Genomic DNA, 27,824 nt, shown 5'->3' with positions numbered 1-27,824 from the left:
TTTATTTTTGTTGAGTCTTCTACTTAGTTTAGCTAAAGGTTTGTCAATTTTGTTGATCTTTAAAAAAAAAACTCTTAGTTTCATTTTTTTTTGTTTTTTTCCTATTCTTTCATTTATTTCTGCTTTATTATTATTTCCTTTCCTCTGCTAGCTTTTGGTTTAGTGTGTTCTTTTTCTAGTTCCTTGAAGTATAAAGTTAGTTGTTGAGTTCTTTTCTTTTGTGTTCAGTGTCTCTGTTCACTTTATAAATTTCCCTTTGGTACTGTTTTTGCTGTATCCTGTAAGATCTGATATGTTTTTTTTCTTTGTCTTAAGATGCTTTCTAATTTCTTGTGATTTTTTTCTTTGACCCACTGATTGTTCAAGAGTGTAATTTTTGACAGATTTATAAATTTTCTAGTTTTCCTTTTGCTATTGATTTCTAGTTTCATTTCATTGTAATTGGAAAAGATCCTTGATATGATTTCAAACTTCTTAAATTTATTAAGACTTGTTTTGTGGCCTCACAAGTGATCTATCCTGGAGAATGTTTCTTGTGTGCTTGAGAAGAATGTGTACTCTGCTGTTATTGGGTAGAGTGCTATTTTTATGTCTTTTAGGTCCAATTAGTCTCTAGTATTGTCCAAGTCTTCTATTTTTTATTATTATTTTCATTATGTTCAATTAGCCACTGTATAGTACATAATTAGTTTTTGATGTAGTGTTCAATGATTCATTAGTTAAGTATAACACCCAGTGCTCATCACTTCTGTTTCTTTACTGATCTCTGAACTGGTTAATCTATACATTATTGAAAGAGGGGTATCAAAATCTCTACAATTATGGTGTTACTATTTCTCACATCAATTATCTCAGTGTTTGCTGTATATATTTGGGTACTCTGCTATTAGGTGCATATTTATTATTATACCTTCCTTGTTAATTGACATTTTTTAAATAATTTTTTTTTATTATATTAGTCACCATACAGTACATCATTAGTTTTTGACGTAGCATTCCATGATTCATTGTTTTTTTTTTTTTTTTAAGATTTTCATTTCTTTATTGAGAGAGAGAATGATAGAGAGAGAGCATGAGAGGGAGGAGGGTCAGAGGGAGAAGCAGACTCCCTGCCGAGCAGGGAGCCTGATGCGGGACTCGATCCCAGGACTCCAGGATCATGACCTGAGCCGAAGGCAGCTGCTCAACCAACTGAGCCACCCAGGCGCCCCATGATTCATTGTTTTTAATCATAATGTTCTTTGTCTCTTGTGACAATTTTTACATTAAAGTCTATTTATCTGATATATGTATGGCAACTCCTGATCTCTTCTGGTTATCATTTTCATGGAATACCTTTTTCCATCCTTTCACACCCAGTTTATGTATGTCCTTACATCTAAAGTGTATCTCTTGTAGACAGCATATAGTTGTATTTTATTTTTCTTATCCATTTAGTCACTCTATGTCTTTGATTGAAGAGTTTAATCTATTTACATTTGAAGTAATTACTGATAAAGCAGATTTGCTGTCATTTTGTTATGTCCTGTAGTTATTTTGTCATTCCTGTCTTGCAGCTGTCCTTGGTGTGTTTTATTAAGTTTTGGGGGGTGTGGGCATGCTTTGATTGCTTTCTTACTTTTATGCTTCTATAGGTATTTTCTTTGTGGTTACTATGGAAATTACATGAAACACCTTATAGTTATTATAATCTATTTAAACTGGTAACAACATCAGTCACATATAAAACTCTACTCCTTTACATTTTTCCCCTTCCATTTTATATTACCAATGTCACAAATTACATCTTTGTATATTTTGTGTTCTTTAACATAGTTTTATAGTTATGGTTATTTTTTATTTGTAAAATTCCACACCAGAATTAAAAGTAGTTTATACACCACCATTACAGTTATTATAGGATTCTGTATGTCTATATATTTACATTTATCAGAAAGCTCTACATTTTCATATGCTTTAGTGTTGCTGTCTAGTGTCCTTTTTTTCTTCTTTTTTCTCTTTTCAACTTAAAGAACTCCCTTTAGCAATACTTTTAAGGAAGGCATGTCTATTGGTAATGGACTCCCTCAGCTTTTGCCTGCCTGGGAAGATCTTTATTTCTCCCTCCTTTCAACTTTTCTGTATGTTTAAAATTTTCCTTAATAAAATGTTGGGATAAAGCAAATATGAAATTAAGAAAGTTTCAAATAAAAACTAAGAAAATTATTACTAGCAGACCCACAAAAAAAAAAAATTCAAGACTTTAACATGAATGTTATTAGCTAGAATTAAATATTTGCTTATTTCTTTTTTTAATTTTTTAAATTTAAGGTTTTTTTTAAATTTTATTTTATTATGTTATGTTAGTCACCATACAGTACATCATTAGTTTTTGATGTAGTGATCCACAATTCATTGTTTTCATATAACACCCAGTGCGCCATGCAGTACATGCCCTCCTTAATACCCATCACTGGGCTAACCCATCCATCCCGCCACTCCCCTCCCCTCTAAAACCCTCAGTTTGTTTCTCAGAATCCATAGTCTCTCATGGTTCATCTCTCCCTCTGATTTCCCCCCCTTCAGTTTTCCCTTCCTTCTCCTAATGTCCTCTATGCTATTCCTTATGTTCCACAAATAAGTGAAACCATATGATAATTGACTTTCTCTGCTTGATTATTTCACTTAGCATAATCTCCTCCAGTCCCATCCATGTTGATGTAAAAGTTGGGTATTCATCCTTTCTGATGGCTGAGTAATATTCCATTATATATATGGACCACATCTTCTTTATCCATTCATCTGTTGAAGGGCAGCTTAGCTCTTTCCACAGTTTGGCTGTTGCGGACATTGCTGCTATGAACATTGGGGTGTATATGGCCCTTTTTTTCATTACATCTGTGTCTTTGGGGTAAATACCCAGAAGTGAAATTGCTGGGCCATAGGGTAGCTCTATTTTTTCTGAGGCACCTCCACACTGTTTTCCAAATTTGCTTATTTCTTGAGGAAACAAATTATAGTGAAATGGACAAACCATAAACATACCATCAATGACTTTTGATGAATGAATTATTGTCATCCTAAAAGTATCCTCACTTTTATGTCTGAGGGATATTTTTGCTGGGCACAGAATTCTAGGATGACAGTTATTTTCATTTTTATTACCAAATATATGATTCCATTGTTTGGGTTTCCTTTTTTTTTCCTGTTTAAAAGTTAGGTTTTATTCTAATAGTTGCTTCTTTGAAAGTAGCCTGTTTTTAACACATTTTAACTGTTTTCAGTTTCTTTACTTTGCCTTTTGTTTCTAGCAGTTTCATCATCATATGCCTAAATATGGATTTTTTATTTAGCTTAGGGTTCATAAAACCTCTTGAATCTGTACCTTGGTATGTTTCATCAACTTTGGAAAGTTCTCAGCCATTATCTTTTGAAATATTGCACCTTTCCCATTATCCCTCTCCTTTCTTTCTGACACTAATTACATGTATTCTAGACCACTTCATTATTTCTACTTCTCTTAATCTCTAATGTATACTTTCTATCTTTCTCTCCATGTTTCATTCTAGTATTTTCTCTTGAACTTTTTTTCCAATTTACTGAATCACTCTTTGGCTGTATCTATAGGCTTCTCACAAGCTCACTACCACTATCTCCTATATGACCAAAAAGTCTGGTCTTATTACTCTCAATCTGGGTTTAAATCTGTTACCATGGAAACCCAGGATTCTCATACTATGCTTATTCCATAAAATCAAATCCCCATTTCTATGGACAGTGAGGCAACTTTCTCACTGTCCCCTTTATTTTATACATTAATTTGTCTCATTCCATAAGATAAAAGCTTCATGAAGGAAATGATTTTTGGATGTTTAGTTCACTACTGCATCCCTAGTGCTAGGCATATAGATGTAAGCACGCAATAAATATGTGTTAAATAAATGAGCAGCATTCCACTTTTCTTTTATAAGAAATCACCAAAGTGAAACTTTATAAAAACATCAGAAACTTTATTTTTAAAACAACAATGATAATAACAATAACAAGCTGCATACAAGTGCTTAACAGCTAAATAAATAGTAGGACAAAATATATAGTCAACAACAATTTGAAAGCAGAGAAGAAAATCAATTGATTGGTTATTTTTATTATCCTCCTCTAAACTGATAGGTCCACCACAGATTTTGGATTAAAAAACACTTTTCCACTGTCCAGTTTGATCCTCTCGACACAGTGGTATTTTGTTACTACTACTGAAATCCATATATTAGGGACAGAAATGAGTCAAGTAGCTCTCTAAATTTGAGTGAATCGGATGCTTGATTTATTACTCTGCTCCAATGACCATTTGCAGCAGCAGTGACTTAGTACCCAAGGCCAAAATCTCTCTGAATCTCAAGTTATATCATTGAGGTTTGTAGAATTAGGATTTAAAGCTTGTGAAATGCTTTGCTCCCTCTTACCAAATCATTTTTCTGCTCTTTAGCTTGAAGACAAAGGTGGGGGAGAGGGTGGGGTAGAAAAGCTGTACTGAACGTGAATGTTGGTGAGTAAAAGTCATCATTCATCTTCCTTCTTCCTTTGTCCCTTCTGTAAGGAAATATTTTTGAAGTGGCATAAAGACAATGGCAGTGTATCTCTCTGCACAGGATCTTTGAGTTTATACATGTTGCTATGAGTGGTGAGAGCAAATTCCCATGCATAACAAACTCAAGAGGTCTGCCATCTGAATGCTTCTGGATCTTTTTTATATATATACATATTTATATATTTATATATAAATATAAATATAAATATAAATATATATATATATATATAAATCTATGGAAAGTTTTAAAGGGCCCTAGTATATATCTTTCTACGTAGACTACAAAAGTGTTGTAGAATAACGTTTAAACATTTGTTTAGCACTGGAACTCACTACACCATCTCCACCTCCTGTAGTTAATTTTCTTAATCAAATATTTTTAAATTTACATGTATACGCTCAGTATAAGAAGTCACAAATTACAGATATGTAAGTATTAAGCTTTTCTGTTTTTCTTCTTCAGGCCCCTTGCCCCCAAGATAGCCAATATTATCACTCTGGTTATTATGTGCCCACCCTTACCATCCTCATTCAAATATAAATGAATATATAAGCTCCTTGACTCCATCAATATTTTTCAGAAAAATAGGATCATATCCTACACCTCACTCTAGACAGACTAGGTATCTGTCACTGTAATCATGATGCTGGGAATAATGACTACCTGTAATAACTTTGATTTGAACTTAGAAATAAAATTACTCTGTAGTTTGTTGTCATTTATAGTGAATTCCATGGGGGGCTAACAGTTTTTTAAACAGCGTAAGTGCTCATAGATATTTGTTAGATTGAAGCAAAAAATAAAAGCACAGAGATAGTTTAACGCTATAAAGTTTTTCAAGATATTTGATGGTATTTCTGAAATAAAGCAAAATAAAATGAAAAGAGCCAAGAATGGGCTGTGAGACTATGATATCTTTAAAAGCTACAACTTCTAGAAATGGGGGCTTTTACAATCATGTAAAATATATAATTGTCTCATGAGATTATTTCAACAAAAATCAAAATTAAGTACTAAGCAATAGTAGGCCATTAATAAAATTGGGGCTAAATTTCTGTGAATCTGTTTCTTTAAAAATGCAGTGGCTTTGTCAACAATTAATTTGAAATACTATTTCCCATAAAGCTGTTTGGAAAATCTAAAACAACTATATAAGAAAGAAAAGGCTTGTGAATTGTGAAAAGTAAAAGTCTTGATTCTTCTGTTAAAGGTTATGCATTTTAATATGATCTTTTGGCTGATTTATGTAAAGCTTTGTATTTTTCATTTTCTCAAGCCTGTCACTGCAGTGATGTATGGTACATTTTAGCATCAAGTTTGCCATAAGCAATAAAGTCAAGGCCCCAAAGAAATTTTAATATATTTCCCCATTTTTAACCTGGAGCTTTCCATTATTCAGTTATTTTGTTTGGAATCCTCTGTTTAGTTGACATAAGTTTTATACTCACATAAATTACTTTACAATTTTGATTTAAAGATAAAATTTAAATATTAATTATTAGATAAGTAAGTTTATGGGTCATCATATGTAAAGTGAAAATCTTAGTGATAACTTAAATTTTACACTAACAACCTGTCTAAAGGTTGTATTTTACATTCTAGTTTGCTTTAAGAGTATTTTTCTCTAACACCAAGATGAAAGAAAAATGAACAAGAAAGTGACTTTCGTTAAATGATATGCAACATGAAAAGGAAGGATATGTCTATAAAATTCTGTAAGAAGAAAAAATGAAGTAAGAAAATAACAATCAATTATAAATTCAAAAATCTTATTCCAGAACTAAGAGCTGTTACAGAGAGTACAAAAATGAAAAAAGGAACAGTCTTCAAGAAATTTACAACCTACTGGAAATAAGTCCTTAAACATTATAAAGCTGATTATTTGTCACAAGAAAGGAATAAACAAAGTGTTAGGACAGTTCATCTGATGTGGCTAAATGTATGAGTATTTGAGTTCAAGCTTGCATCATGGGCAGGTTGTAAACAGTTAAAGGAAATGAAGAAAGGAAGACAGATAAGATAGAATAAACAAAGGCAAGTGAGGAGAGAAGAAGAAGGCACAGTAAGGGAGTATCTATCCAATGGTTCTGTACTACTGGAGCAAAGGATACATGTAGGGGGTTCCTGAGAGCAAGTCTGAGAAAGGATGTTATGGTACCATGTTATACAATCTTCAATTAATGGCTAAACATCTTGTTTATTTAGAAAACAATGTAGCTATATTATGGATTTTTGTGCAGAGACACAAAAATCAATATGGCAGTGGAACAGAATATGGGGATAATGAAAGCAGGAGTTCACTTAAAGAGGCTGTATGTTGTCCAAGAGTTTGGGCAAGATATGACTTTAACTAGAGAGATGGGCATGGAGATGGAATGGTGTAAAACATATATTAGAGAATTAACATGTAAAGAATTAGATAACCAACTGACTGTCATGGTAAAGGAGAGACAGCTGTAATAGATGATGCCAATATTCTCTTCCTGAGTTACTAGGGGGAAAACAGTTGTGTTAAAGAACAAAAACAGGCAGAAAGTAAACTTGGAGGGGAAAATGAGTTCAAGGCTTGTACACAATGAACTTGATACATATTGGCAGTGATGCCCCGCAGCCAGTCAGAAATAAGGATCTAGAGATAAGGAGAAAGCGTAGATATCAGCAGAAAAACCAGAAAGAGAGTGACTTTAGAATCATCTGCATAGAGCTGAAGTGTAGATTGTGGGAGAAGACAAAATCCCAGAGACAGAAATGTGGAAAATGAAAAAAATGGAACCTTAAAAAGAACTTGGGGTTATATACATTTGTTGAAGGTAAGAAGCAGAGAAACTACTGAAGGACATAGAAGAAATCTTGAGCGAGTTGAAGTCAGAATGGTACAGAGACATATAACCATTACAGGGGAATTTTTCAAGGAGATGGTGACCAATATTATCAAGGAAAAGGATTAATTAAAGATTATGAAGATTGAGAAAAGACCAACAGCAGTTCATCAAAGTAACTGAAGTCAGGCTAGATTGCAAATGTGTTATAGAATGAATTGAAATTAAAGGAATTTAGGGAACAGATACAGATTTTCAGAGTGATATTCACAGTACTACATTCTACATCTCACTATTATTTGGGGTGGAACATTAATTAATTTACTATGAATTTGAAATAGCAATGTGATTTTGATAAAACATGTGAAAAGGATCTGTATTTTTGTCCTCTAGCATTTATTTATCTTTCTTTTGGAAACCGTACTTTGTTCTCCCTCTAGAGCATACCCTTCTCTATTACCTGAGTGAGGTCTGGAGTAAAGATGGTGACTTAGCCCAACCTTTGCCCAAGCCATTGAGATGCAATGGGATTTCTGGGAAAGAAACTCTGTTTCCCTCTGGTTCCACACTAAGAATGTCATATCAAAGCTTGTCATTTGCAAAAAACAAAAAAGGCCTAAAGGAGGCAACATTTAACATAAGTTATAATAATGAAAACAAGTAAAATGTCTCAGCAAAACTAACGAAAGAAATCACAGAACTAAATAAATAAATTGAGAGATATTCCATGATCATGGGTAGAAAGACAATATTGTCAAGATGTCTGTTTTTTCTAATTTGGTCTACAGCTTCAATGCAATCCCAATCAAAATGTCAGCAAGTTACAAACTGATTCTAATATTTATATGGAAAGATTTAGAACAGTCTGAAGACAGAACAGTCAACAAAATATTGAAGGAAAAGAACAGTCAGAAGGCTGACATTACTGACTTCAAGACAAACTATAACGCTATAGTAATTAAGACATTGTGGTATTGATAAAAGAATAGACAAATAGAGCAATAGAACAGAATAGAGAGTCCAGAAACAGATCCACACAAATATAGTTAGCTGATCTTTGGCAAAGGAACAATGCAAATAACGGGGAAAAGATAGTCTTTTCAACAAATGGTGCCAGAACAGCTATACTTCCACATACAAAAAAATGAATCCAGACACAGTCCTTATACTTCTTTATAAAAATTAACTCAAAATGGAACACAGACCCAAATGTAAAATGTTTAAAACTATAAAACTCCTAGAAGATAACATAAAAGAAAATCTAGATGACCTTTGGTTTGATGATGACTTTTTAGATACAATATCAAGGGCATGATACATGAAAGAAATAATAATTCATTAAAATTAAAACTTCTGCTCTATAAAAGACAGTGCCAAGAGAATGAGAAGACAGCCACAGACTGGTAGAAAATATTTGCAAAAGACATAGCTGATAAAGAACTATCCAAAATATACAACAAGCTCTTAAAACTCAATAATAAGAAAACAAACAACTCAATTAAAAAATGAGCAAAGACCTGAACAGACACTTCACAAAAGAAGATATAGGAATGGGCAAATAAGCATATGAAAAGATGTTCCACATCAAATGCATTCAGGAAAATTCAAATTTAAAACAAGATAACACTGCACACCTATTAGAATGGCACAAGTCCAAAGTATTGACAATACTGAATGCTGATGAAAATGTAGAGCAACAGGAATTCTCATTCATTGCTGGTGGGAATATAAAATTGGACAGCCACACTGGAGGACAGTTTGGTGGTTTCTTACAAAACTAAACATAGTCTTAACCATATGATCTGGCAATCACACTCCTTGGTATTTACCCAAGGGAGTTGAGGACAAATCCTGCACATGGATATTTATAGCAGCTTTACTTATAATTGCCAAAACTTAGAAGCAACCAAGATGTTCTTTGGTAGGTGAATGAGAAATAAACTGTGGTACTTCCAGACAATGGAATATTACTCAACACTTAAAACTCATGAAAAGACATGGAAGAAGTTAAATGCATATTTCTAGGTGAAAAAAGCCAGTGTGAAAAGGCTACACATTGTATGACTGCAATTATATGACATTCTGGAAAAGGTAAAACTATAGAGACTGTAACAAGATCAGTGGTTACCAGGGGTAAGAGGGAAAGAAAGGATGAATAGGCAGAGCACTGAGGACTTCTAGGGCAGTGAAACTATTTTCTATGATGCCATAATGGTGGATATATGTCACTATACATTTGCTCAAACCCACAGAATGTGCAATATTAAGAGTAAGCCATAATGTAAACTATGTACTTTGAGTGATAAAGATGTGTCAATGTGGGTTCATTGACTGTAATAAATGTACCACTCTGGCGCCAGATGTTGACAGTGGGGAAGGCTGTGCATGTGTGAGGGCTGGGGGCATATGGGAACTCTCTATTCCTTCTGCTCAGTTTTTCTGTGAATCCAAAATTGCTGTAAAAAATTAAGTCTATTCAAAATAAAGTTGTCTAAGGTCAGCACAGATAATACCAAAAAATTTTTTTATAAGTTGGCTATTGTAGATAATGCTGCTATAAACATGGAGGTGCATGTATCCCATTGAATTAGTATTTCTGTATTCTTTGGGTAAATACCCAGTAGTGAGATTGCTGGATTGTAGGGTAGTTCTATTTTTAACTTTCTGGGGAAGCTTCACCTGTTTTCTAGAGTGGCTGCACCAGTTTGCATTCCCACCAACATTGCAAGACAGTTCCCCTTTCTCCACATCCTTGCCAATATCTGCTGCTTCTTGTGTGATTTGAGTCATTCTGACAGGTATGAGGTGATATCTCATTGTAGTTTTGATTTGCATTTCCCTGATGATGAGTGATGTTGAGCATTTATTCATGTGTCTGTTGGCCATCTGTATGTCTTCTTTGGAGAAACGTCTGTCCATGTCTTCTGCCCATTTTTTAACTGGACTGTTTTTTGGGTGTTGAATTTTATAAGTTCTTTATATATTTCAGATACTAACCCTTTATCAGGTATGTCATTTGCAAATATCTTCTCCCATTCCTTAGGTTGCCTTTTAGTTTTGTTGATTGCTCCTTTTGCTGTGTAGAAGCTTTTTATTTTGATGAAGTCCCAGTAGTTTATTTTTGCTCTTGTTTCCCTTGCCTTAGGAGCTTTTATCTAGAAAGAAGCTGCTATGGCCGATGTCAAAGAGGTTACTGCCTATGTTCTCATCTAGGATTTCTGTGGTTTCAGGTCCCACATTTAGGTCTTTAGTCTATTTTGAATTTATTTTTGTGTATGGTGTAAAAAAGTGGTCCAGTTTCATTCGTTTGCATGTTGCTGTCTAATACTATTTGTTGAAAAGACCTTTTTCCACTGGATATAAAAATTGTATTTTTCATTGTTATAAAATAATCAGTAAGATTTAATGATATTCTTCCTGATTGCCAAATACTGTTGATAAAATGAATACTATATCGAAACAAAAATCACAAGTCATGTCAGTAACATCCAATAGAATAAACTTGATTGGCTAAGTAAAGTGACTGCCTTTTCATTCTCATTTTCAAATGCTCTGCATCATTATATAATTGGCAGACAGGAGAGCAGGAAAGAGAGAAGGAGTAAAATAAAACAATGGGATGAAAGCAAATAAATGTTACAGAAATGACAGTTGGAGAGGAAGTAAAAGGGGAAAAAAGGGCACTTACCATGTACAGTCATGGATAGGACATGGTAACTAAAGTCAGAGAAAGTGAACCCTGAGGAAGTCACCAATAATAACGAATGAGGCTTTCACATTTCCCCAATTAATCAATGTTTCTATTAACTTCTTCTGATGAAGATATATATTTCTTTATATAACAAAAAAAATTTCTTTATAGAACAAAAAAAATGCAGAGAAAGAGCTGGATATAATAGCTGAGAAAATGCTATGTAGTTTTTTTCATATAGAAATGGTAGCTTAGTAAACAATGTCCAAAAATGTTCTTCAAGAATTATGTATATAATTAGATGTTCTGTAGTTGTCAGGCACTGGGGACACCTAAAAAAAAAAAAAAGAAGAAGTAGAAGAAGAAGGAAAATGCACCATATTTATTCAGTGTCAGTGAATATTCCACCTTAAAGAAATAACATTCTTTTCTTTAAGAGGGCAAAATGGCCTGTGAAAACAAATGAAATACTAAAACAACAAGGTGAACAATGAGCTATTTAGGTAAAGCTGAACATACAATGGCTGATATGTCTAAACAAAAATCCAGTGGTTTTTACTTTGTGTGTGTGCACATGGCAGCAATAGTAGCAGAGACCTAGAAAGTAAGAGGTTCCTTTCACTGGATATGAAGGATGTTTGAATAGTACAGCTTTATTTTCTTGAGGATTACCAGCTTTTTGGGAAAAGGTCACCAATAATCATCTTCTAGCTTAATTCAGTGATCTACTTTCAATCCTGTCCATTCTAATTTTTCTAGATTGGAAACTCTTTTGTCCTGATTTCTGGAGTTACCATTCTTTTCCTTCCTTTGCCAATCTTCATTAAACCTCTTGATTCTTCAGATTCCCTATCATTCATATATATATATATAAAACTTGGGTGTGCCTCAAGACTTGGTGATAGAACACTAAAGATGCAGAAAACTTCTTCTAATCCTTTATATTTAAAGTAGCAGACTTTTAAAAAAATTTTATTTAATTCTAGTTAGTTAACATACAGTGCAATATTCGTTTCAGGAGTAGAATTCAGTGATTCATCACTTACATACAACACCCAGTAAGGAGCAGACCCTTTAATCAAAGGGTCTAATCCAGATCTTTACCTATTCCACAAGACATCCTTAAATTGACATTCTGCTGTATCTTGACAATCAATGTATTTTAAAATAAAACTCTTTATCACACTTTTGTTTCACTTTTCATCTTTCACTTGTACTCCTGTTCTCTTTCATATTTTTGGAAAAGCTCTTATTTCTTCTTTTCCTCCACTCTTAAACTTTGTATAATGAAGCTCCAATTCATTCCTAAACCTTTCCCCTCATGCTTATGTACAATAAACTAATTCTTTTTCTACTCGGTGATTTAATATTTGGTTATATACTGTCCTGTCTTCTCATTGCTTAATGTATATATGATTCCCTTTTTAACTGAATTGCAAACTCCTCAGAAACGTAATTTCGTAGGCATCATATAGAGTTCTCAAAACCATAAATATCTGCAAAATTCTTAGTTACTGACTGAGGATCTGGGAAGAAAATCTTTAATGATAAAATGACCTTTTTTTTTTTTTTTTTTTACCCTTTTATCTGTTGTTACAGAATTAAAGATACAGAGCCAATGCATACATCCCAATTTTCTCTTGAAATCACTGTGAAAGTGAATCTTAGGTTTACTTGCCTTGTCCTCCAAGTGCAATTCCAAAAAGCGTAGATAAGCAACAGGTGCAAATGCATCAGCTGAATGTGTGACCACTTCTGATGAATCCCTAAAACACAAAAATTTTATAATGCATTTATTTACTACATAAATTGTGGCAAATTGTTCTCTGCCCATGACTAGAAGAAACCAAAAATCCTCCTTTTGTATTTATTTCCACTGGTAAACAGTATGTAGTGATTAACACCTATTTTTAATAATCTAATATTTAATTGGGAAATGGATCAAGGATGCTAAATTTACAAGAAAAAGTAAAGAAGTTTTTGTCTTTGTAACGATACAGTTCAACTTTCAGGTTCACTCAAAGCTCTCTGAACAGTTTTGAGACTTAAAATTCCTATTCAATTTCATTTTCACAAATTTGCTTGGTAGGGGCTAACCATTAAACAATAGCGCTTTATCTTTATTATTCCTTCCATTTTCAAGAGGTAATTCATTCAGTGTTTCACACAAAATCTCAATTATCCTTCACAAAAGCAGTACTGGTGACGGTTTTAAGCTCTAGGTGAACTCTTCACACTGCAATATCATTGCTATTAAAATTGATTGTCTGACATAGTAATTACCACATTCAGGTGAAATGGTATGAACTGCTTGCTGGCACCATATGGATACATGTAAATTAACTCAACTTTTATCAAAGATACCCTGTAAAGCACATATGAATAACTAAGATTATGTGTGAAGTTCTAATAACTAATTATTTTTTATTGTTGTTTATTAAGAAAGCAATAGCGTTTTGCATTTCAACTGAAATTTTAAAAATAGAATTTCCCTATGTCTCTTTAATGCCTTGGGAACTAGTTCCATTGTTTATATTAATACATTGCTAGCATTTCAACCTTTGTAGGATAGCAAAACAAATTGTTACTTTATTTGACTTTGCCACTAATGTAAGATATTTTTGAGTCAACTTTTGTAATGTAAAGTTATTTAGTGGCAATAAAAGGAACCTCAAAATACTTGGCTCCAAAATATTAAATTTTCATGGGCAAAATCTGTTTACTTTTCCTTTTGAAAGATCAGGGATAGAGAAAAAAATGTTTGATGATTAAAAAAGTCAACTACCATTCATGAACCTTTAATATCAAATATGCCTCTTGTTAATGCTTAGGAAAAAATAACATTAAAAAGGGCTCCTGTGACATTACAAGGAAAGCAACTTATGTTATAAAAGAAACAGAATTATTAAAGAGTCAGGATCCTGACAGAAAGATATAACTTGCCTTCACAGGCTACATCAACCAAAAGATGTCTCTGCTATAACGAGGAGGAAGAGAAAGAGAAAGTAAAGAGGCCGGCTTGCTTTCTCCCATCTGCCCCTCTGGCTTGTTAGCCCTAGTCTTGTTTTTTCTACTTACTCCAAAATTGCTTGCTCTGGTTGTATCTTGGCTCATCGATCAGATTCCAATTCCAATTCCTATGTACAACCTAACTCTTACATTAAATTTCCATCTCCCTGCTCCTGATCTCAGCCTTAGAAACTGACCCTGAGTCTTAATTATGCCTAATCTAGGCATCTTGGTTTTGATATCCTTGACAATGGAGTGCACCAAAACTATTATTAACATGGAACCAATGCTATGTCAGTAGAAAGGGTTTCGGGCCCTCCCTTCTCATGCCAGTTATCTGCATTAGAAACAGAAGGTTGACAGCAAATAGCTCATTTAACTAATGTAATTACTACATTCAGAATAAAGATGGTTATCCAGAAAAAAAATATAGAATATTCTAAGCACTAAATAAAGAAGAATATGATTTTTATGGATTCTATTAAACCCATAATCTCTAATTAACTAACATCATTTCATTCACTTATACAAAGCCAGACAACTGGAAGAGACCAGATCTCAAATGAACAGTTTTTAGTTTCAAACAGAATAATGCCCTATTGCTTTTCTTTTCCCTTTCAGAAACTCAAATGAAACTCAACTTTCAAGGATTTTTGGTTTCTGTCTGCTTCATGGATTTCTCTGAAACCTAGAGTAGGATCTGTTGGAAATCCTCAGAGTGACCCAGAAAATTAAGACCAATTGTGCCACAGCAAAAATGCTTTCCAGTTGGCTACTCTCCTCCCCTCTCCCTGTTAATGCAAGTAGTCTGGGCACTACCTCTTATTCAACCAAGGCTTTTCTGTAGCCAAGGCGGTTAGCCCATGTTCCCTTTCACTGCTGCATTAGGCTTAGCCTTAGACACAATTTCAAAAGGACAGCTAAGTCAGGCCAGGCTCCCAAGGTGTGAGGTCAGGCCCTATCCCCTCACTTCAAAACAAAAATCCTGATATTATCTCTTAAGACAGCCATGGTCTTTGTTCCTACCTCTCCTCTAAGAAGACAACTGTATACAGATATTCCCTGTGGACTCACACTTATCCTCACAGACATCTCCAGTATCATTTCTGTGAAGCCTTCCTTGACATTGTCACAGACATTGACATTTCTGTGCTTTCATAATGTGTTCACAGCCTTTTCATTGCACATCCATTACATTATAATTAGGTGTTTGTATGCTCGTCTTTCTTCTTAGAGAGGGACCAAGTTTTGATCACCTTTGTCTGACTGCCCTACCCCACCCCTCCTGGCTCAGTACAGAGAACATTATCTGGTACTCATCAAACATTTGTTGAATAAATGACTGTAGCTGAAATTTTGTTAAGTATTTTCACATTACACACTTAACTGTTGAACTCTCATAAACCCACACTGATTTTTTAATTACCTATCTTCTCATGAATACATACTTTCCCATATGTGTACACTGCATGTATATACGTACATATATACATGCACACACACCAATGTACCATATGCCATCTCTAGCATAATAAAGGTAACATTTAATAGGTCTAAAAATTTAAATATAAGGAAAATAGTTCATAAATTTAAATAAATCCCAGGTGATACAGGATAGATGTCAGAAGGTAGATAAGTACTTGATTCATCCCCACTGCTAAATACCACATTGTGATGCCCTGTGCTGAATTATTCCTTGAATGGGTAGAAAACAGGAGTAGGTGGGAAAAATGAGTACAAAGTGTTATAACCATAGAATTTAGTCCTTCTTTCCTTCCTTCCTTCCTTCCATCCATCCATCCCATGTGTAGCAACTTTACCTTAGTAATATAGCAATATTAATAACTCAAATGGAAAGATGGGGATGTATCAAATACTGACATTTTGAAAATATGTTCATTAATAGAAGAAAATCACTTTCATTAATACAACATTAAGAGTTCAGTTCTTATGTCTGAAAAACATACATATGTATTTTAAAGTAAGAAGTAGTAAGAAAGTAGGCTCTTTGAAGACCTACAATTGTCCCACAATTATTCTCCTTTCATAAAGGCTAAACTGTAATTCTTTTCCTCAAGGCCTTTCAGAAAAAAACCCTTCACTTCCTGATCTAAAAACTCTATCCAGAAGTGAGTAATCACATACTAATTGACATGAAAAGTGAATTGTAAAATGCTCTAGTTAGAAAATTTTTAAATTACTTCCAGACAAAGACTGCTACATCAGTCTTTCCTACAAGATTTTAAAAATGTTAATTGGGGCAAAATGTATCTTACAATAAGCTTCCAGAACCACCCCAATTTCTCTAAATTACTTCATTATACAAAAAGGATTCAACCTGTGTTTTTGAAAAAAAAAAAAGCCCTAATGATAATCAAGTCATTTTGCAAGTAAACATTTATTTTTTCTCCCCTTAGAGGTGATCTTCTCTTTTTCATCAAAAAAAAATTGAATCAGACATGTGAAACGGGATTCCTAATCATCAATTAGTTTTATGCCAATTGTGGCAGACCATAGAGCAGGAGAAATTTTAATTTGTCCGAAGAATGAATTCAAAGTTATAAGATCCAGTATTATTAATGGTCAATTGTTAATAAATAGTTACAAGAACTAAACTTACCTTTTAACTGAATGTGCAATGTACATTCACTCACAGTATCACATTTAGTGCTTATTAGGTAGGTATGATATGAACATTTTCTATTTTAAAGAGGAGTTAAGATTTTATATATAATAGGTGACATGCTTTTTCCACTAAACTAGGATATGTCCCAACCTATAACCTCCAATTATAACCTAAAAAGGAACACATACAAGTAAGTGACAATGGGATAAGTAAAAACAAGTAAATAATAAATGACAAATTAATTCAACAATATTTAACAAACACTTATTAGTGACAACTATGTGTTTTAAGAGTTCAAGAATGAGAACAAGCAGTAGAGGGGATGGCAGCAAAAGCCTTTAAAAATGGAAGGATTTTTATAGCATAGGAAATATAGCCAGTGGAACTATAGTAGTAGCGCTGTATGGTCACAGATGGTAGCCACACTTGTGGGCAGAGCATAACCTACAGACTTGTCAAATTGCTATGTTGTATAGCTGAAAGTAATGTAATGTAACGCTGTGTGTCAACTATATTTCAATTAAAAAGAAAAGGAAAAAAAGGAAGGATTTAGTAAGGAGAAAAATGGGAAGGCAAGCTAGAGAAAAGGCATCAAGTAAGAAAGTTATGAAGATAAGGTGAGGCATAGCCTATGAAGAAAAAAGCACAGAATATGCTTAAGCATCAGAATTAGATGAGTGATGAACTGATAAATGAGTAGGAATGAAAAGACAGTGCTTCCACTGTGTTCTCAAGATACACACCTGTATGTTAGCACTTATGTAATTGATTTGCCTGTCTCTCCTGTTACAGGAACAACTTCTACAGAGCAGAATAGTAGCTTGCAGAGTTCCACCCACATAATTCACCTCAATAAATGACTATTCAATTGAACCGAACAGCTCATTTCAGCACTAACATACCTCCCCCGACATCCCTCTCTATAATAGCATGACTAAATTCTCTCATGCCATTGTCTCGGCCAGGCTCAGGTTGCCTTGCCTACAAATGATATCCACAAAAATTTCAGTTTTTTGGGAGGAAAAGATGGCGGAGGAATAGGGGACCCTATTCCAACCAGACCCCGGAGTTGAGCTGGATATCTACCAGACCACTCTGAACACCCACAAAATCAGCCTGAGATATAAGAAGATAGATCTGGATCTCCACAAACAGAATATTGCAGGCAGTTGGTTTTGAGGTAGGAAGCGGGGAGCCGTGATTCTGCAGGCAGATATTGGAGGATAAACGGAAGGGGGAGGGAGCCGAGCCGTGGGGATCCTACACCGCTGGTGAGTGATAGCCTCCTGTGCTGGTGACCGGGCACAGACCCGCAGACTGGTAGCGGCGGGGAAAGGACTTTAGGGCAGCCCCCTGGAAGGAAACCGGAGCCACGGGGATGTGCTTGTGAACTGGGGGAGGCTGGTGGTTTGAGAAGCACAAAGGGCAGAGACGTGCCCCCGTTCCCCGACCTGGAGGTGAGGACTGGGGACACTGCAGTTTATAGCAGCACAGACAGAAACGGAGGTAGTGTGGCCTGGAGAGCTCACTGAAGAACAGACTGCGATCTCTCCGCTCTGAGGCAGAGGGTTGGAAACGGTCTCTTCTGCTCTGACTCTCCGAAGAGATGCGGAAAGCCACTAGGGAAAGCCGCCAGAGAACAAAAGCCCCCCAAAACCGGTTTTCATTGAGCCCATCCCCTGCCACAGGGGGCAGGGCAACTCTGCCCAAACAGGGTTGCCTGAGTAACAGTGCGGCAGGCCCCACCCCCAGAAGACAGGCTGGGAAAACAAGTGGCCAGCAACCCTAAGGTCCCTAGAAAACAGGTGCATCTTGCTTGGGTTGTGGTCAATAATTTGGACTCTATACATTCCCTCAACCACCCCTTAATAGAATGACTAGGAGGAGGAACCCCCAAAATAGGAAAGACTCAGAGGTTATGACTATGACACAGATTTACAAATGGATTCAGATATAACCAAGATGTTGGAGATGGAATTCAGGCTAGCAATTGTGAAGACAATAGCTAGAATGGAGAAATCAATTAATGGCAACATAGAGTCTCTAAGGGCAGAAATGAAAGCTGAATTGGCAGAACTTAAAAATGCTATCAATGAGATCTAATCTAATCTAGATAATCTAACAGCTAGGGTAAGTGAGGCAGAAGAACAAATTAGTGACCTAGAAGACCAATAAACAGATAAAAAGGGAAAAGAGGAGACCAGGGAAAAACAACTCAGAATCCACGAAAACAGAATCAGAGAAATAAGTGACACCGTGAAATGTTCCAATGTCAGAATTACTGGAATCCCTGAGGGGGTGGAGAGAGAGAGAGGACTAGAAGATATATTTGAGCAAACCGTAGCTGAGAACGTCTCTAATCTGGGGAATGAAACAAACATTCATGTCCTAGAGGCAGAGAGGACCCCTCCCAAGATCAAGGAAAACAGGCCAACACCCTGGCATGTAATAGTAAAACTTGCAAATCTTAGAACCAAGGAAACCATCTTTTTTTTTTTTTAAAGATTTTATTTATTTATTTGACAGAGAGAGAGAAAGCGAGAGAGGGAACACAAGCAGGGGGAGTGGGAAAGGGAGAAGCAGGCTTCCCGCCGAGCAGGGAGCCCGATGTGGGGCTCGATCCCAGGACCCTGAGATCATGACCTGAGCCGAAGGCAGTCGCTTAACCGACTGAGCCACCCAGGCGCCCCCCAAGGAAACCATCTTAAGGGCAGTTAGGGGGAAAAGATTCCTTACATACAGAGGGAGGAATATCAGAATAACGTCAGACCAATCCGGCAAGCCAGAAAGGCCTGGCAAGACATATTCAGGGTACTAAACGAGAAGAACACACAATCGAGAATACTTTATCCAGCAAGGCTGTCACTCAGAATGGATGGAGAAATGCAGAGCTTCCAAGACCGGCAGAAACTGAAAGAATATGTGACCACTAAGCCGGCCCTGCAAGAAATATTAAGGGGGGTTCTATAAAAGGAGAAAGACCTCACGAGTGATATAGAAAAGAAATTTACAGGGACAATCTATAAAAACAAGGTCTTCACAGGCAACATGATGACAATTAATTCGTATCTTTCAATAATCACTCTCAACATGAATGGCCTAAATGCTCCCATAAAACGGCACAGGGTTGCAGATTGGATAAAAAGACAGGACCCATCCATATGCTGTCTATAAGAGACTCATTTGGAATGTAAAGATACATCCAGACTGAAAGTGAAGGGATGGAGATCCATCTTCCATGCCAACGGACCTCAAAAGAAAGCTGGGGGTAGCAATTCTTATATCAGACAGATTGGATTTTAAACTAAAGACTGTAGTTAGAGACACAGAAGGACACTACATCATTCTTAAAGGGTCTATCCAAGAAGAAGATCTAACAATTGTAAATATCTACGCCCCCAACATGGGAGCAGCCACCTACATAAGCCAACTGTTAACCAAAATAAAGAGTCATATTGATAACAATACGTTAATTGTAGGAGACCTCAATACTCCAATCTCACCAACAGACAGATCATTTAAGCAGAAAATCCACAAAGAAACAAGAGCTTTGAATGACACACTGGACCACATGGACCTCATAGATATATACAGAAGACTCTACCCTAAAACAACAGAATACTCATTCTTCTCGAGCACACGTGGAACTTTCTCCAGAATAGACCACATACTGGGTCACAAATCAGGTCTCAACCGATACCAAAAGACTGAGATTATTCCCTGCATATTCTCAGACCATAACGCTTTAAAAATGGAACTCAATCACAAGAAAAAATTTGGAAGAAATTCAAACACTTGGAAGCTAAAGACTACTCTGCTCAAAAATGTTTGGGTCAACCAGGAAATCAAAGAATAACTTAAACAATTCATGGAAACCAATGAGAATGAAAGCACATCGGTAAAATACCTATGGGATACTGCAAAGGCGGTCCTAAGGGGGAAATACATAGCCATCCAAGCCTCACTCAAAAAAATAGAAAAATCCTGAATTCACCAACTAATTCTACACCTTAAAGAACTAGAGAAAAAGCAACAAATGATGCCTAAGCCACACATTAGAAAAGAAATAATTAAGATTAGAGCAGAGATCAATGAATTAGAAACCAGAAGCACAGTAGATCAGATCAATGAAACTAGAAGCTGGTTCTTTTAAAGAATTAATAAGATCGATAAACCACTGGCCAGACATATCCAAAAGAAAAGAGAAAGGACGCAAATTAATAAAATGTTGAATGAAAGGGGAGAGATCATGACTAACACCAAAGAAATGCAAACAATTATTAGAAATTATTATCAACAATCATATGCCAATAAGCTGAGCAACCTGGATGAAATGGATGCCTTCCTGGAAACCTATAAACTCCCAAGACTGAAACAGGAGGAATCTGACAACCTGAATAGGCCAATAACCAGTAACGAGATTAAAGCAGTGATCAAAAACCTCCCAAAAAACAAGAGTCCAGGGCCTGATGGATTCCCTGGGGAATTCTACCAAACATTCAAAGAAGAAATAATACCTATTCTCCTGAAGCTGTTTCAAAAAACAGAAACAGAAGAGAAGCTTCCAGACTCATTCTATGAGGCCAGCATTACCTTAATCCCAAAACCAGGCAAAGACCCCATCAAAAAGGAGAATTTCAGACCAATATCCCTGATGAATATGGATTCCAAAATCCTCAACAAAATCCTAGCTAATAGGATCCAACAATACATTAAAAGGATCATCCACCAAGACCGAGTGGGATTTATCCCCGGGATGCAAGGGTAGTTCAACATTCACAAATCAGTCAGTGTGACAGAACACATTAATAAGAGGAGAGAGAAGATCCATATGGCCCTCTCAATTGATGCAGAAAAAGCATTTGACAAAATACAGCATCCTCTCCTTATTAAAACTCTTCAGAGTATAGAGATAGAAACTCTTCCTCAAGTTCATAAAATCCATCTATGAAAAACCCACAGCGAATATCATCCTCAATGGGGAAAAGCTGAGAGCCTTTCCCTTAAGATCAGGAACATGTCAAAGATGTCCACTCTCACCACTATTGTTCAACATAGTACTAGAAGTCCTAGCAAGAGCAATCAGACAACAAAAAGAAATACAAAGTATTCAAATTGGCAAAGAAGAAGTCAAACTCTCTCTTTTTGCAGATGACATGATACTTTATGTGGAAAACCCAAAAGACTCCACCCCCAAATTACTAGAACTCATCCAGCAATTCAGTAATGTGGCAGGATACAAAATCAATGCACAGAAATCAGTTGCTTTCTTATACACTAACAATGCAACTGTAGAAAGAGAAATTAGAGAAACGATTCCATTTACAATAGCACCAAAAACCATAAGATACCTTGGAATAAACCTAACCAAAGAGGTAAAGGATCTATACTCTAGGAACTATGGAACACTCGTGAAAGAAATTGAAGAAGACATAAAAAGATGGAAAAACATTCCATGCTCATGGATTGGAAGAATGAACATTGTTAAAATGTCTATGCTACCCAGAGCAATCTATACCTTCAACGCCATCCCGATCAAAATTCCAATGACATTTTTCAAAGTGCTGGAACAAACAATCCTAAAATTTGTATGGAATCAGAAAAGACCCCCCATCGCCAAGGAAATGTTGAAAAAGAAAAACAAAGCTGGGGGCATCACACTGCCCGATTTCAAGCTATATTACAAAGCAGTGATCACCAAGACAGCATGGTACTGGCACAAAAAGAGACATATAGACTAATGGAATAGAACAGAGAGCCCAGATACGGACCCTCAACTCTATGGTCAAATAATCTTCGACAAAGCAGGAAAAAATATGCAATGGAAAAAAGACAGTCTCTTCAATAAATGGTGCTGGGAAAATTGGACAACCACATGCAGAAGAATGAAACTCGACCATTCTCTAACACCATACACAAAGATAAACTCAAAATGGATGAAAGACCTCAATATGAGACAGGAATCCTGAACATAGGCAGTAACCTCTTTGACATCGACCACAGCAGCTTCTTTCAAGATACATCTCCAAAAGCTAGTGAAACAAAAGCAAGAATGAACTTTTGGGACTTCATCAAGATAAAAAGCTTCTGCACAGCAAAGGAAATAGTCAACAAAACAAAGAGGCAACCCACAGAATCGGAGAAGATCTTTGCAAATGACAGTACAGATAAAGGGCTGGTATCCAAGATCTATAAAGAACTTCTCAAACTCAACACCCAAAAAACAAATAGTCAAGTCAAAAAATGGGCAGAAAACGTGAACAGACACTTCTCCGAAGAAGACATACAAATGGCTAACAGACATTAGAGAAAATGTTCATCATCATTAGCCATCAGGGAAATTCAAATCAAAACCACACTGAGACACCACCTTACACTAGTTAGAATGGCAAATATTGACAAGGCAAGAAACAACAAATGTTGGTGAGGTTGTGGAGAAAAGGGACCCCTCTTACACCATTGGTGGGAATGCAATTTGGTATAGCCACTTTGGAAAACAGTGTGGAGGTGCCTCAGAAAATTAAAAATAGAGCTACCCTATGACCCTGCAATTGCACTTCTGGGTATTTACCCCAAAGACACCAATGTAGTGAAAAGAAGGGCCATATGCACCCCAACGTTCATAGCAGCAATGTCCGCAACAGCCAAACTGTGGAATGAGCCCAGATGCCCTTCAACAGATGAATGGATAAAGAAGTGGTCCATATATATAATGGAATATTACTCAGCCATCAGAAAGGATGAATACCCAACTTTTACATCAACATGGATGGGACTGGAGGAGATTATGCTAAGTGAAATAAGTCAAGCAGAGAAAGTCAATTATCATACGGTTTCACTTATTTGTGGAACATAAGGAATAGCAATGGACGACATTAGGAGAAGGAAGGGAAAACTGAAGGGGGGGAAATTGGAGGGAGAGATGAACCATGAGAGACTATGGATTCTGAGAAACAAACTGAGGGTTTTAGAGGGGAGGGGAGTGGCGGGATGGATGGGTTAGCCCAGTGATGGGTATTAAGGAGGGCATGTACTGCATGGCGCACTGGGTGTTATACGAAAACAATGAATTGTGGATCACACATCAAAAACTAATGATGTACTATATGGTGACTAACATAACATAATAAAATTTAAAAAAAAGTTTCAGTTTTCAGGTCTAAAGCACTATAATAAACAGACCTTCTGGTTATGTAGTATAAAGCAGTACATCTTTATAATTCTAGGTTGTTCATAAAGACTTCTAGGACCTCAAGTTGTTAAGTAAATGGGAAAAGTTGTATTCTTCGGCATTTTTCTTTTATCGTGCTGTTTTTTTTTTTTTTTTACTAGTTAGTCCCATATTAGTAAGTAAATATACTGTAAGTTCCCCATTATACTGTAATTTCACCCTCGCATGCAAATACTCCTTTTAAATAACAAAACAGTATTTTCTTATAGAAGTAAGACCTAATGTACACTTCACTCATGAATTATTTTGTGATCAGAGTAGCCAGAAGAAATATCTCCCACATATGAACTTATAACTTTTATCCCTTACCATCTTGTATCTTAACTGTACACAGATGTGTCTTCCACTCAAATTCTGAAAGCATCAATGGTGCCCAGTAGAATGTTTTAGACAATAATAGGTACTTGATAAATATTTGCCAAATAAATTATTCTTTCGATGATTATTAATGGAAAAGAAGTTAGAAGAACATGAAAGAAGTAAGAGTGGATGAATATACATATATGATAATGAAAAATGTCTTGGCTATGTTTCACTAGATAAATGTATTTTTTAGAAAATTCACCTTACAAATAAAGCCTAAACCCAGCAGGAGAAGAGAAATAATAAAGATCAGAGCAGAAATCAATGAAATAGAAACCAAAAGAACAGTAGAACAGATCAACGAAACTAGGAGCTGGTTCTTTGAAAGAATTAACAAGATTGATAAGCCCCTGGCCAGACTTATCAAAAAGAAAAGAGAAATGACCCAAATCAACAAAATCATGAATGAAAGAGGAGAAATCACAACCAACACCAAAGAAATACAAACAATTATAAGAACATATTATGAGCAACTCTATGCCAGCAAATTAGATAACCTGGAAGTAATGGATGCATTCCTAGAGATGTATCAACTACCAAAACTGAACCAGGAAGAAATAGAAAACCTGAACAGACCTATAACCACTAAGGAAATAGAAGCAGTCATCAAAAATCTCCCAAAACACAAAAGCCCAGGGCCAGATGGCTTCCCAGGAGAATTCTACCAAACATTTCAAGAAGAATTAATACCTATCCTTCTGAAACTGTTCCAAAAAATAGAAATGGAAGGAAAACTTCCAAACTCATTTTATGAGGCCAGCATTACCTTGATCCCAAAACCAGACAAAGACCCCATCAAAAAGGAGAATTACAGACCAATATCCTTGATGAACATGGATGCAAAAATTCTCACCAAAATACTAGCCAATAGGATCCAACAGTACATTAAAAGGATTATTCACCACGACCAAGTGGGATTTATCCCTGGGCTGCAAGGTTGGTTCAACATCTGCAAATCAATCAACGTGATACAATACATTAACAAAAGAAAGAACAAGAATCATATGATCCTCTCAATAGATGCAGAAAAAGCATTTGACAAAGGACAGCATCCTTTCTTGATCAAAACTCTTCAGAGTATAGGGATAGAGAGTACATACCTCAATATCATAAAAGCCATCTATGAAAAACCTACAGCGAATATCATTCTCAATGGGGAAAAACTGAGAGCTTTCCCCCTAAGGTCAGGAACGCGGCAGGGATGTCCACTATCACCACTGCTATTCAACATAGTATTGGAAGTCCTAGCCACAGCAATAAGACAACAAAAAGAAATCAAAGGCATCCAAATTGGCAAAGAAGAAGTCAAACTCTCACTCTTTGCAGATGATATGATACTTTATGTGGAAAATCCCAAAGACTCCACCCCAAAACTGCTAGAACTCATACAGGAATTCAGTCAAGTGGCAGGATATAAAATCAATGCACAGAAGTCAGTGGCATTCCTATACACCAACAACAAGTCAGAAGAAAGAGAAATTAAGGAGTCGATCCCATTTACTATTGCACCCAAAACCATAAGATACCTAGGAATAAATCTAACCAAAGAGGCAAAGGATCTGTACTCAGAAAACTATAAAATACTCATGAAAGAAATTGAGGAAGACACAAAGAGATGGAAAAACGTTCCATGCTCATGGATTGGAAGAACAAATATTGTGAAGATGTCAATCCTACCTAGAGCAATCTACACATTCAATGCAATCCCCATCAAAATACCATCCACTTTCTTCAAAGAAATGGAACAAATAATCCTAAAATTTGTATGGAACCAGAAAAGACCCCGCATAGCCAGAGGAATGTTGAAAAAGAAAAGCAAAGCTGGCGGCATCGCAATTCCGGACTTCCAGCTCTACTACAAAGCTGTCATCATCAAGACAGTATGGTACTGGCACAAAAACAGACACATAGATCAATGGAACAGAATAGAGAGCCCAGAAGTGGACCCTCAACTCTATGGTCAACTAATCTTTGACAAAGCAGGAAAGAATGTCCAATGGAAAAAAGACAGTCTCTTCAACAAATGGTGCTGGGAAAATTGGACAGCCACATGCAGAAGAATGAAACTGGACCATTTCCTTACACCACACACAAAAATAGACTCCAAATGGTTGAAAGACCTCAATGTGAGACAGGAGTCCATCAAAATCCTAAAGGAGAACACAGGCAGCAACCTCTTCAACCTCAGCCACAGCAACTTCTTCCTAGAAATATTGCCAAAGGCAAGGGAAGCAAGGGCAAAAATGAACTATTGGGACTTCATCAAGATAAAAAGCTTTTGCAAAGCAAAGGAAACAGTCAACAAAACCAAAAGACAACTGACAGAATGGGAGAAGATATTTGCAAATGACATATCAGATAAAGGGCTAGTAGCCAAAATCTATAAAGAACTCATCAAACTCAACACCAAAAGAACAAAGAATCCAATCAAGAAATGGGCAGAAGACATGAACAGACATTTTTCCAAAGAAGACATCCAAACGGCCAACAGACACATGAAAAAGTGTTCAATATCACTCGGCATCAGGGAAATCCAAATCAAAACCTCAATGAGATACCACCTCACACCAGTCAGAATGGCTAAAATTAACAAGTCAGGAAATGACAGATGTTGGCGGGGATGCGGAGAAAGGGGAACCCTCCTACACTGTTGGTGGGAATGCAAGCTGGTGCAGCCACTCTGGAAAACAGTATGGAGGCTCCTCAAAAAGTTGAAAATAGAGCTACCATATGATCCAGCAATTGCACTCCTGGGTATTTACCCCAAAGATACAAAAGTAGGGACCCGAAAGGCTACGTGCACCCTGATGTTTATAGCAGCAATGTCCACAATAGCCAAACTGTGGAAAGAGCCAAGATGTCCATCAACAGATGAATGGATAAAGAAGATGTGGTATATATATACAATGGAATATTATGCAGCCATCAAAAGGAATGAGATCTTGCCATTTGCAACGACGTGGATGGAACTGGAGGATATTATGCTGAGCGAAATAAGTCAAACAGAGAAAGACATGTATCATATGACCTCACTGATATGAGGAATTCTTAATCTCAGGAAACAAACTGAGGGTTGCTGGAGTGGGGGGGTGGGGTGGGAGGGATGGGGTGACTGGGTGATGGACACTGGGGAGGGTATGTGTTCTGGTAAGCGCTGTGAATTGTGCAAGACTGTTGAATCTCAGATCTGTACCTCTGAAACAAATAATGCAATATATGTTAAGAAAGAAAAAAAGAAGAAGAAGAATGTAGCAGGAGGGGAAGAATGAAGGGGGGGAAATCGGAGGGGGAGAAGAACCATGAGAGACAATGGACTCTGAAAAACAAACTGAGGGTTCTAGAGGGGAGGGGGGTGGGAGGATGGGTTAGCCTGGTGATGGGTATTGAGGAGGGCACGTTCTGCATGGAGCACTGGGTGTTATGCACAAACAATGAATCATGGAACACTATATCTAAAACTAATGATGTAATGTATGGGGATTAACATAACAATAAAAAAATTAAAAAAAAAAAAAGA

The 27,824-nt window shown here is 36.2% G+C and overlaps 1 protein-coding gene across 4 annotated transcripts in view; it reads right to left on the bottom strand.

The window, feature by feature from the left end:
• Nucleotides 1–3,965: 3,965 nt before the first annotated feature.
• The window catches only part of DPH6 (diphthamine biosynthesis 6), a 186,290-nt gene continuing 162,431 nt past the window's right edge, over nt 3,966–27,824 (bottom strand). For 3 of the 4 annotated variants that reach the window (XM_078053406.1, XM_078053408.1, XM_078053409.1), the window contains exons 8-10: nt 12,757–12,844; nt 11,076–11,410; nt 3,966–4,569 (exon numbers count right to left, since the gene is read on the bottom strand). In XM_078053406.1, the coding sequence (XP_077909532.1) occupies nt 11,357–11,410; nt 12,757–12,844 (142 nt within the window). In that variant the 3' untranslated portion in view covers nt 3,966–4,569; nt 11,076–11,356. The remainder of the gene's footprint in view (nt 4,570–11,075; nt 11,411–12,756; nt 12,845–27,824) is intronic. The other variant, XM_078053407.1, reaches the window with a different exon arrangement.

This window comes from Halichoerus grypus, chromosome 8, assembly GCF_964656455.1.
Source record: "Halichoerus grypus chromosome 8, mHalGry1.hap1.1, whole genome shotgun sequence".
Taxonomy (NCBI): Eukaryota; Metazoa; Chordata; class Mammalia; order Carnivora; family Phocidae; genus Halichoerus; species Halichoerus grypus.
This window is presented reverse-complemented; position numbering and strand designations above follow the sequence as displayed.